Here is a 13,216-nt window from a genome sequence, read left to right on the forward strand (position 1 = left end):
CCTGAAGCTGGGAAAGATTCTTCCTGAAGCTGGGAAAGCTTCTTTCTGAAGCTTGGAAAGTTTCTTCCTGAAGCTTGGAAAGCTTCTTTCTGAAGCTGGGAAAGCTTCTTCCTGAAGCTTGGAAAGTTTCTTCCTGAAGCTTGGAAAGTTTCTTCCTGAAGCTTGGAAAGCTTTTTCCCGAAGCTTGGAAAGCTTCTTCCCGAAGCTCGGAAAGCTTCTTCCCGAAGCTTGGAAAGCTTCTTCCCGAAGCTTGGAAAGCTTCTTCCCGAAGCTTGGAAAGCTTCTTCCCGAAGCTTGGAAAGCTTCTTCCCGAAGCTTGGAAAGCTTCTTCCCGAAGCTTGGAAAGCTTCTTCCCGAAGCTTGGAAAGCTTCTTCCCGAAGCTTGGAAAGCTTCTTCCCGAAGCTTGGAAAGCTTCTTCCCGAAGCTTGGAAAGCTTCTTCCCGAAGCTTGGAAAGCTTCTTCCCGAAGCTTGGAAAGCTTCTTCCCGAAGCTTGGAAAGCTTCTTCCCGAAGCTTGGAAAGCTTCTTCCCGAAGCTTGGAAAGCTTCTTCCCGAAGCTTGGAAAGCTTCTTCCCGAAGCTTGGAAAGCTTCTTCCCGAAGCTTGGAAAGCTTCTTCCCGAAGCTTGGAAAGCTTCTTCCCGAAGCTTGGAAAGCTTCTTCCCGAAGCTTGGAAAGCTTCTTCCCGAAGCTTGGAAAGCTTCTTCCCGAAGCTTGGAAAGCTTCTTCCCGAAGCTTGGAAAGCTTCTTCCCGAAGCTTGGAAAGCTTCTTCCCGAAGCTTGGAAAGCTTCTTCCCTGATTCCCGAAGCTTGGAAAGCTTCTTCCCGAAGCTTGGAAAGCTTCTTCCCGAAGCTTGGAAAGCTTCTTCCCGAAGCTTGGAAAGCTTCTTCCCGAAGCTTGGAAAGCTTCTTCCCGAAGCTTGGAAAGCTTCTTCCCGAAGCTTGGAAAGCTTCTTCCCGAAGCTTGGAAAGCTTCTTCCCGAAGCTTGGAAAGCTTCTTCCCGAAGCTTGGAAAGCTTCTTCCCGAAGCTTGGAAAGCTTCTTCCCGAAGCTTGGAAAGCTTCTTCCCGAAGCTTGGAAAGCTTCTTCCCGAAGCTTGGAAAGCTTCTTCCCGAAGCTTGGAAAGCTTCTTCCCGAAGCTTGGAAAGCTTCTTCCCGAAGCTTGGAAAGCTTCTCCCCGAAGCTTGGAAAGCTTCTTCCCGAAGCTTGGAAAGCTTCTTCCCAAAAGCTTGGACAGCTTCTACCCAAAAGCTTGGAAAGCTTCTTCCTGAAGCTTGGAAAGCCTATCCTAAAAGCTTGGAAAGCTTCTTCCTGGACCTTATGAATTTTCTTCCTGAATCCTGAGATCGAGATTGACATTGAGATTGATCTAGATCGAGAATGAGATTGAGATCGAGATCGAGATTGAGATTGATGTTGAGATTGAGATTGAGATTGAGATTGAGATTGAGATTGAGATTGAGATCGAGATTTAGATTGAGATTGACGTTGAGATTGAGATTGACATTGAGATTGAGATTGAGATTTTGATCGAGATCGAGATCGAGATCGAAATTGAAATTGAGGTTGAGATTGAGATTAAGATTTATATTGAGATTGAGATTGAGATTGAGATCGAGATTGAGATTCAGATTGCGATTCAGATTGAGATTGAGATTGATTCTTGGAAAGGTTTGATTCGCATATTTGGCAAAATGTTTGTTCACTTGAAGAAAAAATCGGATTTCTAGATTGGTTTTTATTGAGACCGTTGAAGTTTCCATTTGAAACATTGAACAGTTGATCGAAAAACGATCACCTTAAGCCCTTTCGCAAACGAAATATTTCGCCTGACTGCAGCGTTCAGTGCTCCATGACCATGTGCTAGGATCATCATTTTTGCGATGCAGATATATGCAGTTGCCATTTCTGCTATATGCGTCCATACTCCAATTGAACCACACAATCCGAGTACCCGTCGAATACCAGTGGAAGTTTTCGTTGTCTCCCAAATCGTTACCACCGGTCCAAAATGTGGTACCGTTACCCTTATCCGTCCGTTCGATACTGTCCTCGATTTGCAGCTGCTTGTCGATGCTGGGCACTGTTGCCAACTTTAAGCCCAAATAGTGACAGTATTCCATGGCTTTGTACCAGTTACTCTGCAAGTTGAATACGAATGTTTTACTGTTTAAACATGTGGAAAACCTTATTTTACTCACTTTGAAATGGGGGATGATATACGTTTGCTCATCATCACACTCTGCTCGCATTCCTTGAGCTGGACTGTCGCACACGACCAGGACGACTAGCCCGGCCAAAAGCCAGATGATCTGGGATTTCATCCTACTGCTTACTCGGTTGCTGGAAGCGTACTGATTGCAACTTTGTTCAAATCTCTCGACCAAAGGTTTCACTCGAAGACATCAAAAAAATAAACTTGCTGCGATCGGACGGCGCTGAGGGCGATCAATATGTTTTGAAAATGGTGATTCATTCGATGATAAGCTTAACTAGTGACACGATTAACCTCGTTTGTAATCAGTGGACTGTGCAAAAATAAACGGTGAGACGCGTTTACCCATTAGTTAAGTACATTGGAACCTCAATCTCGGTGCCTATTAAAAAATTATTGAAATATAAAATTTGAAATTTGAAAATTCAAATTTCAAATTTCAAATTTCAAATTTCAAATTTCAAATTTCAAATTTCAAATTTCAAATTTCAAATTTCAAATTTCAAATTTCAAATTTCAAATTTCAAATTTCAAATTTCAAATTTCAAATTTCAAATTTCAAATTTCGAATTTCAAATTTGAAATTTGAAATTTGAAATTTGAAATTTCAAATTTCAAATTTCAAATTTCAAATTTCAAATTTCAATTCAAATTTCAAATTTCAAATTTCAAATTTCAAATTTCAAATTTCAAATTTCAAATTTCAAATTTCAAATTTCAAATTTCAAATTTCAAATTTCAAATTTCAAATTTCAAATTTCAAATTTCAAATTTCAAATTTCAAATTTCAAATTTCAAATTTCAAATTTCAAATTTCAAATTTCAAATTTCAAATTTCAAATTTCAAATTTCAAATTTCAAATTTCAAATTTCAAATTTCAAATTTCAAATTTCAAATTTCAAATTTCAAATTTCAAATTTCAAATTTCAAATTTCAAATTTCAAATTTCAAATTTCAAATTTCAAATTTCAAATTTCAAATTTCAAATTTCAAATTTCAAATTTCAAATTTCAAATTTCAAATTTCAAATTTCAAATTTCAAATTTCAAATTTCAAATTTCAAATTTCGAATTTGGAATTTCTAATTTCTAATTTCTAATTTCTAATTTGTAATTTCAAATTTCAAGTTTCAAAGCTCTGGAAAAACTTATTTATTGACATTGATACTCTTTGTTGTAATCAAGGGAGAAACAATTTTATCCTGCTCTAAATGGCTCATTGCAACAATTTCACAAAATTTACGATCCTCATTCACAAACTTTACAACCTTTTTCTCGCTCAAACAAAATCGTCTCGACTCAAGCACCAAAACCAGCAATCCAAGCCGAAACCGAGAGGTCAAGGCCCGCAGCACCCCCCGTGGGAGAAATATCAACCTTCGAGTCCCATAAAAATCGCAACTCAGACATCGACGGAATCGGTTGGAATTAATTACTTCTCGTCGAATTGTGCAAAGGACGATTCTCCCCCTACGGTTATCGTTTGTTGCCAATTGACTCGGCAAAACGAAAGGCAACAACACAATGACAACGACCGTCGAGTCGGTTTCCCACAGAAACGTTCCACTGACCTGGATTTAGAACCAAACCCCACTCCTCCCCCCAATACCCCACTCATTTCCTTCGTACTTTTTTTCTGTTTTATCTATTCTCTACAATCAACAACACTGAACGGCGAAAAGCCGATGATTTCCGAACCGAATAATGATGTTTCACCATTTTTTTGGGCTTCTGCTCCTTTAATCCCTCGAGCTAGAGAGAAAAAAAACACAGAGCAGACAAAAAGCAGGAAAAGCTTTTATTACGGGTCCGCGTCCTTCCGAGTTCAGGTCCCTGCGTTTTTTTCCTGTATAGGCAGTCCTTTCTTGCCTACATTGAAACTCAGTTTATGGCAGTTTGTCGAAATGAATTTTGCTCAGCTCTTGGCGAATCCTCTTCCGACTTGGCTGCTGGGAGATACAAAGATTTCCAGTTAAAGGGGGGCGGACAAATCGGCGCTGACAGCTGTTGGAGCGAGTGTGCTTTGGCAGGGTGAGATGTTGAGAACATGAAGCAAATTGATAGCGTGGGAGCACTAATGGAAGATTTATGCCTCGAAGGGTCGACGCTCGTTCTTCACTCGATATGTGCAATTGGCGCGCAAATCGATGGAAGACGGATGAGGTGTTGAGGTTGGAGACTGGAAGGGAACTAATTTTTGGCTAGTGAGACATTGAAAAAGAACGTCCACAAGAATGGAAAAATTGAAAGAAACTGAACGGTGGTGAGCCTGTTCTAAATCATCTAACATCGTTTTCAGGATGAAAAGGCACTGGTTCTGCTAGCTAGCAAATTGTACAAGATTATTCATCCAACTTTCCAGATTCTGGGGAGCTGGGGAGAAGCTTTTCCGCTTCTGGGAGAAGCTTTGCAGCTTCTGAAAAGCTTTTCAGTTTTTGGGAGAAATTTTTCAGCTTCAGGGAGAAGGTTTCTAACTTCTGAGAGAGGCTTTCGGCAGAAGCTTTCCTTTCCAGAAGCCTCCGAGGAAAAGTTTTCCAGCTTCTGGGAAGAAGCTTTGCAGCGTTTTCTTCTTCTTTTTCTCCTTCTTCTTGACATTGACGTTACCAATGGAACAGAGCCGGCTACTCAGTGTAGTGTTCTAAGAGCACTTCCACAGTTCTAACCTGTGCGCTTTTTGTCCTAAATTTGCCATTTTCGTCAAGAAAATTTCCATTACGAAAAGATGCTGGACCGACCGGGTATCGAACCCAGACACCTTCAGCATGGCTTTACTTTATAGCCGCGGGCTCTAACCACTCGGCTAAGGAAGGTCCCATCATCTTAGAGAAGCTTTTGAGAAAAGCTTTTCAGCTTCTGATACAAGCTTTCCAGTTTTTGTGAGATTTTTAGCTTCAGAGAGAAGCTTTCTAGCTTTCTAGGAGTTTTCCATCTTCTAGGAAGAAGCTTTTCAGCTAAAGAGGACAAGCTTTCTTGCTACTGAGAAGAAGCTTTCTAGCTTCTGAGGAGGAGCTTTCCAGCGTCTAAGAGAAGCTTTCCAGCCTTTGGGAAAATCTTTGCAGCTTCTGAGAGAAGCTTTCCAGTGTTTGGGAGATTTTCAGCTTCAGGGAGAAGCTTTCTAACTGCTGGTGAGAAGCTTCCTAGTTTCTGGGGAGAGCTTTCCAGCTTCTGGATTGGCGATGGGTCATAGCAGGCCATGCGTGCGGACGTGTGTTTAAAATCTTCTGTCACGATTTTTATCGCTCTATGGAATTTTCGATTTGGACGGTCAAATCAAGAAATGGATGACCTAAGACAAGACGTGTCAGGTAGAAGTACAAAAACGAAATCAATTGCCTGTCACAAAAGACCACTTCTCATGAGTCTTTTTGACACCGTTGAGTTGAATTGCAACAGGGCACTTTGTTGCTAGCCAGGACGTGTTGCTAGTTTATTGAATTGTGTTTTCACCAAAAGCTTGAACATTTTTCATGAAATCTTTTTGTTTCAAATCTAATAATATTCGATGTTAAGTTTACAATGCTAAAATAAATACAAAATACTGAACTAAAAAAATATGTAAAATGTGTCAATTTTCTCAAAAAATGACGTCGGTTAAAAAAAACTTATTCTTAAAAAGCTAGCATCCACTTTTGCATTAAATGAAAGAAACGTGCAAGTAACTATCAAATTATGAGCCAAAAATCAATCAAATCATTTGCCTAAAAAGGATTCTGGTAGCACTGTCAAAATTCAAAAAGTGTAAAATATGTGCGATTTACTAGTCTGCCGTGAATCGCAAGTCAGTCCCATCTGCATTTTTGTCAAAATTGAGTTGAATTCAGTTTTCAACATAACTACTCGTGTTCTTTCACCTGCACTGTCTGAAAAAACAGCAAGTAAAGTTGTCCCATAATGAAATGTAATCGCATATCAGTCCCACTACTGATTTCCGCACCGTGTAACATAAAAATGAACCGTGTTTCTATGTCGTTCATCTTTATATTTTTCTCGGAAAGATATCGTAGTGAAAAGCAAATTGTGTGAGTTTCATAAAGATTTAAACATGTTCCAATCCACTGGAATTTTTCGAATAAGTATTCGTGTTGAAAACGATTTTGGAAACTTCACAGCCCATTTTTCCAGTGCCTACTTTTTACAGATGGGACCGACTTGCGATTCACGGCAGTAGCGGTGTCATTAATGTGAAAATATACCTATGTGCAGCACATTCTTTTAAGTTTTTATTGATTGTTATGGTGCTTATCTTGGCTAGTCAGAATCTTATGATTTGTTTCACCGCAAATTCGGTTTGTGTGGTTTATTGAGTGATACCCCGGATGATTACTGCAGAGAAAAGGAATTACTTCGCTGAAATGTTTTAATCCGGATATTTCTGAAGCAATGAAATATTAAGAGGAAGAGATAAATTTTTGCCCAATCTGTGATTTAGACAGTTTGCTGGGTGAAACACAAGCAAGCGGGTTTTTGTTTTTCGTTCGTCGCCGGATTGGAAGATTTTTTTTCAGTTTTCGCGTTTTGTCGGCAGTGCACATAGTGAAACCCAAGCGAGCGGATTCGTGTTTTTTTACAGTGTCACCGGAGTGACTTTAGCTGAGGTTGCTCGTTTCATGCTTGTGTTACTACAAATTTGTATCGTTGTAATGTTGCATTTATTTTATCGTTAAACTAACTGAGGCCACATGAATCGCATCACTTACCAAGGTGAATCCTGATCATGTAGCTTTTTAACCCCTTTCACTAACAAAACTCGTATAGTAGCAATGGACGTCATACTTCCGCGTTCCTTTCCTTCCTTGATGGCCGTAATAACATGGCCGGCGCCGTGATTGACATTACTATGTTTGAAGTTCTCAAACTTGTACATTGAAAATGATATGCTACTCCCAAACTGTATCTGTTTATTCCCTGTACAATTTTTATTATTCCGGTTAATCACGGAGTACCAACTACGAATTGTACGGTCCTCAATGCTTATGCTTAAATTGTTTATTCCAGAGTTTTGAAAGGAATTCGTTCGATTTTCCAGAAAACCCTGCAGGAACTCCGGGATAAATAAACTACGCCGATTTTTACTCCGTAAATTCAACTAGTGATTCCTTATTAATCTCTTCCAGAAAAATTTTAAGGAACTCCACGAACATTTCTCACGTAACTTTGAAAAATAATGTACCCAACAGTGAGATGCTCTCTTTTTAACTTTCTCTTTAAAGAAAAACTGAGCAACGTTAACCTCTTCCATTGCGTTTTTTTGCATGAAACCGCTGTCAGTTTACTTTAAGGTGATTATAAAACGAAGCCAAACTTTGAATTTTCAAGTGCACAACACTGTAGAATCTGACAACAGATCGCGTTGAAAATCAATCAAATTGCTTGCTTGCTGGTGATGATGAATGGGATAAATTTTCAACGCGGAGCGCTGTTGGGTTCTCAAGTCTCGTGCTCGTGAAAATTTAAGTTGTGGCTTCGTTCTATAATCACCTTAAAAAGGTTTCAGTTATTTGTCATGAATGGAGAATGCTGATTTCGAAACCATGCCGGAGATATTCCGGGTTGTACTGGGGTCACGAGGGTGCCAAATTTGGGAAACGGGATTATTTTTTAATTTATTGCAGTTGCAACACTGAAGTTTTTATGTAAAATATAAGATAATGGTCTATTGTCATCATTCCAACATAATTCAAATAAGTGAACCGTTCCGGAATATCGTAGCCGGTTCCGCCAGGGCCAGTTTGGGGACATTTCCGTTTTATGTCCAAAACATACCGTGCGACGTCTCAATCTTCTTCAATGCGAAAGAACATGTGGATAAAGTAAGAATAAACTAAATATTCATAGATTTGGTCACTGGCCTACAGGACACCCTTTCCTGCCTTTTAAGAGGAATCATTACTTTATGATAGATATACAGAACATAACTTTATGATAGATGATGAATCAATACAGTCGCCTCTCCACATCTCGATATCGAAGGGACCATCGAGATAGGGAGAGATCGAGACAAAAAACAATCTAATGAATACTAGATTGAAAATCACTCCGTTACCAGGAAAATAATAAACAAACAAACTTCATTTCGAATTTCCAAACTGTTCTGAATCGCTTAAATCTGGTCTAGTAATCTTTGATAATGTTCATATCGACATATAGAGAGAAAATTGGGAACAACAAATCAACAGGAACACATCGAAATATGGAGATATCGAGATAAGGAGGAGCGGTTCCACAGAAAATGACGACTTTTTTCCCAAATTTCATTTTTATATTTTTTGATTTGGATGAAATTTTGCACATGCTTTCTTTATGCCCAAAAATGCCTTTTTGCATCATCGGCTCGCCATTTTGACTCTAGCCTTACTTTTGAAAAGGGCCTAAGAAAAAAAAATCCCTAATAATTTTCAAAAAATTATAACTTAGAAACGATTTGTCCGATCAGTTTGGTGCCTTCCGCAAAGTTTTAGGTTATTGTTGGGACTATCTGAAAAATAATATACACTGTAAAAAAAAATGTTGTAAATTTTTATATAACGAAAATAAAGCTTAAAAATCAATTTTCTCAAAAATCGTATTTTTGATTTTTTTTATTTTTTTATATGTTAAAGTAGACAAAAAATGAAGTCTTTTGCACAGTGGGTCAAGATGGAGAAATCATGGACAAAAAAGTTATGATTTTTAAAAAAAGGGTTGATTTTTCAATATGGTCTAAATAAACTTTTTGAATGCTTTTCGACCCGATTTTACGAAAGTACGCAAAATTTTCAACAAAAAAGGTATATGAGAAAATTTTGCTAATTGCTACCGAAACATTTGAAAAGTTTATTATGACCATTTTCAACAAATTCACCTTTTTTTTAAAATAAAACATAACTTTTTTGTCCATGATTTCTCCATCTTGACCCACTGTGCAAAAGACTTCATTTTTTGTCTACTTTAACATATAAAAAAAGTCAAAAATACGATTTTTGAGAAAATTGATTTTTAAGCTTTATTTTCGATATATAAAAATTTACAACATTTTTTACAGTGTATATTTTTTTCCAGATAGTCCCAACAATAACCTAAAACTTTGCGGAAGACTCCAAACTGATCGGACAAACCGTTTCTAAGTTATATTATAATGACCGAAAATTGAAAATTATATCATAATTTTGTATTAAAATCGCTGTATCTTTAAAACGGTAAAAGTTAGCCTGATTTTTCCGGAAACCTTCTTTGTTGTAAATTTTGCGTACTTTCATAAAATCGAGTTGAAAAATATTTAAAAAGTTTATTATGACCATTTTCAAAAATTCACCTATTTTCAAAAAATCATAACTTTTTTGTCCATGATTTCTCCATCTTGATCCACTGTGAAAAAGACTTCATTTTTTTGTCTACTTTAACATATAAAAAAATAAAAAAAAAATCAAAAATACGATTTTTGAGAAAATTGATTTTTAAGCTTTATTTTCGATATATAAAAAATTACAACATTTTTTTTTACAGTGTATATTTTTTCCAGATAGTCCTAACAATAACCTAAAACTTTGCGGTTGGTGCCTGATCGGACAAACCGTTTCTAAGTTATAATTTTTTGAAAATTATAAAGGATTTTTTTCTTAGGCCCTTCTCAAAAGTAAGGCTAGAGTCAAAATGGCGAGCCGATGATGCAAAAAGGCATTTTTGGGCATAAAGAAAGCATGTGCAAAATTTCATCCAAATCAAAAAATACAAAAGTAAACCGACATTCGAATTCAAATGGAGCCGCTCGGAGGATATCGAGATATGGAGCGAGAAGTCGTATGCAGAATTAAGGGACCGAAGCAATCATCGACATAGGGAGAGATATCGAGATGTAGAATGTCGACTGTATTTGAATAGTTGAAAAGGATGGAATCCCATTCAAGTCTGACACAAACACGTAAACTTTTAATCACGCAGAGAGAATTGTTGAAACTATTTTAATTTCTTTGAAACAAAAGAAGGGTGAAATCCCGTATGCAGTGGATGCAATAATTGTAATATTAAAATAGCATTTCTACATTTGGTACATTTGTGTTCTTATTTCTGAAGCCTGTTTAAATTGTAAATAAAAGCAAAAAAAAATATGCGTAACTTTTTCTACATCCATTTTTTACGATCTTGTAGAACGACAGGCACAACACTATCGATCGACCCAACACCATTCATTCTTCCTTTTTCTACTATTCACTTAAAATAGATTAGAGCAAGGCGGATTCACTTCTCTACTCTCTGGCTACAGAGTACAATGCACACGCATTGGATTGAACCAATGGGATAAAAATGCTTCTCAGTTCTCACGTCAACACCTATTTCATTCGATCGCCCAAACTGAAAATGTTTGCAAAGCAGGAATGAAATCCTGTGGAAGCAAAGTTTGAGTCTTGCAAAAAATCTACGTGCGTTACCTTTTCATTTATAGCTCCTCATGTAGCACGGCGTACCACCAATCACCACTCATCAATCGTAGGGTCATAGGTTCGAATCCCAGTGGAATGACAAAAAGACGACGAGTATCAACAAACATGTTGGAATAGAAACAGCAGCGATATGAGACTAAACAAAAGTATTAAGAGAAAAGAGAGAGAGAGAGAGTGGTACGAAAGATGGAAGGAGGGGAACGAGAGAAAGATATATTTTTTTTTGTTTTTCTCCAAGTGAGCGTTACGTTTTTGACGTTATCATTTTTGACAGCCGGATATGAAATTTCTGAAGGCTTAGCATTTAAGCAGCCGTATATCGGGCCAAAACCTACATTTTGGTAGCATTTAAGGCGCATACATGGCTTGCTAGCATTAAATGACCTGCAGTAAAGGCGCATATATTACGGTTCGTTTGAAAAATTTCCGTTCTGCGGTAGCCGCCAAGTTCTACCGCAGCTGTCAAAGTTCTACCGCAGACTTGAAAATCATTTTATCATTGAACGAAACCAACTAATCAAAGTATGCTTGGAGAGTCCAAAGCTTTGAAAAACAGCTGAAAACAACAGTCATCAGCGTGGTTTCCAAGGTATCATCGCAACCGATCGAAGATGCTTTGAGAAAATCATTAGTGTGACAGCTGCGGTAGCTTTCTGTTCAACCGTAGAACGGAAAGTTATCTCTACAATTGCAATACTGCTAAATAAATGCTTTTTTAAGCGCTTAGTGGTAACCTGGGTATATAATCAAAAGAGAGCGAGAGGGGAGACAATCTTTCATTGTTACTAAGTCATTTTAAAAAGTTGTGCGAGATTAAATCTCAGAATTAAATTAATTCAACAGTCTCAAATAACAAAAGTAAAAAAAAAACTTAGTTAATCGAGTGCGAAACTAACTGTTTCGCAGACGAAATTGTGAAATGCGGTTTGAAGAGCCCGAGCAAACCATTCAAGGATGAAGGATGAATTGGTGAGCTCGTTTCATGCTTTTATTTCAAATCTGTAAAACTCGTAAAACTTCACATTTAATCGTTCAGTGGCGAGACGTAAATATGATTTTTCAACAAACTATGAATGGTTCGTCACTATTAGTGTCGGCATAAACTCTTAGTTATAAACTATTTATCTTTTACTTTTTTTTAATACTTCTTCCCTTTTACCTTTGTTTTTGTAATTTAAGACATACTTTGAATGATTCGACACTATGAGTGAAGATTTGCAAAGGTTTTTCGTTATAAAACAAACTTTGAATGGTTTGCCAGTGTTGGCATAAATGTGTTGTGTGATGGTTCAGCCAATCGAGTTTTTTTTTTCATGTTACTACATATGATAACACATGCTTTCGTACTGACAGCTGTAGGAACGGTGAATTTTGCTATAATATGTTCAACAAACTTTGAATTATTCGTCATTTCAAGTGTCGACATTATTTTCTTCTACTTTGATTTTTTTCCTATCAATTGAAAATATTATATTTAAAGGCATGTTTATATCCTCAAAATTTGTTTTTAACATGGTCTAATCGCTTATCAAAGTGAATTCTCCCTATTAACAAACATCCATACCAGTAACCTTTGTGGAGATGCAGAGGTAAAGACGGTCTCCAAATAGCAAAGGTCACACACTAACATTCCTTCCCCCAATCCCACCTGACTACAAGGACGTGGCCGGTGCCGTTGTTGACCTTGTATAAATACTGACTGCAAACTGAATTATGCACACTAAAGAAGATTTTGACCAATTCCAGCCTAATTTCTAGTTGATTCTTTCTGCATATTCACTGACTTCGGGCAATCAAGGAATAGCAACCATTGATATGTGTAGTCAGTCTAAGCTAAGCTTATCTTCTAGGAAGAAGTTTTTCATCTACTGAGGAGAAGCTTTCTACCTTATGAGAGAAGCTTTCAAGTTTTTGAGACAAGCTTTCCAACTTATGGGGAAAAGTTTTCTCCTGAGGCGTAGCTTTCCAGCTTCTGAGGGGAAGCTTTACAATTTCTGACGAGAAGCTTTCCAGCTACTAAGGAGAAGCTTCCCAGCTTTTGGAAGAAGCTTTGCAGCGCCTAAGAAGAGCTTTTTAGTTTTTGGGAAAAGTTTTGCCACTTCTGAGAGAAGCTTTCCAGTTCTTGGGAGATTTTCAGTTTCAGGGAGAAGCTTTCTAACTTCTGGGAAGAAGCTTTATAGCTTCCTGGGAGAAGCTTGACCGTTTCTGGAGAGAAACTTTCAAGCTTCTGAAAAGAAGCTTTCCAGTTACTGAGGAGAAGCTTTCTTCTTTATGAGATAAGCTTTCCAACTTCTAGGGAAAGCTTTCCAGCTTCTGGGGAGTTACGAAGAAGCTTTTCAGATTCTGTGGAGAAGATTTGCAGCTCATGAGGCGTAGTATTCCTGCTTCTGAGGAGAATCTTGCCAGTGTCTAAGAGAAGGATTCCAGCTACTGAGGAGAAGCTTTCCAGCTTCAGGAAGAAGCTTCCCAAGTTTCAGGAAGAAGCTTCCTTACCTTCAGGAAAAAACTTCCCAAGCTTTATGAAGAAGGTTCCCAAGCTTCAGGAAGAAGCTTCTCAAGCTTTCCAAGCTTCAGGAAAAAGCCATT

General features: G+C 37.7%; 2 protein-coding genes across 3 annotated transcripts in view; one reads left to right on the forward strand and one right to left on the reverse strand.

Annotated features, from left to right (window-relative positions):
* The window catches only part of LOC5568128 (probable glutamine-dependent NAD(+) synthetase), a 380,498-nt gene that overhangs the window by 257,022 nt on the left and 110,260 nt on the right, over positions 1-13,216 (forward strand). The window lies entirely within an intron of this gene.
* Positions 1,722-2,536, reverse strand: LOC110674776 (struthiocalcin-2-like). Its single transcript, XM_021839070.1, has 2 exons — positions 2,200-2,536; positions 1,722-2,139 (listed from the first exon to the last, which is right to left on the reverse strand). The coding sequence occupies exons 1-2, from the start codon at positions 2,320-2,322 to the stop codon at positions 1,798-1,800; spliced, it is 465 nt and encodes a 154-aa protein (XP_021694762.1). The 5' UTR covers positions 2,323-2,536; the 3' UTR covers positions 1,722-1,797.

Source organism: Aedes aegypti, chromosome 1, assembly GCF_002204515.2.
Source record: "Aedes aegypti strain LVP_AGWG chromosome 1, AaegL5.0 Primary Assembly, whole genome shotgun sequence".
Lineage (NCBI taxonomy): Eukaryota > Metazoa > Arthropoda > Insecta > Diptera > Culicidae > Aedes > Aedes aegypti.

What these genes read in the sequence shown, in the direction of transcription:
- LOC110674776 (XM_021839070.1), bottom strand. Translation starts at nt 2,322, where the DNA reads ATGAAATCCCAGATCATCTGGCTTTTGGCCGGGCTAGTCGTCCTGGTC. An exon ending in ATATCATCCCCCATTTCAAA is followed by an intron (nt 2,140 to 2,199) that starts GTGAGTAAAATA and finishes TTCAACTTGCAG; the next exon opens with AGTAACTGGTACAAAGCCAT.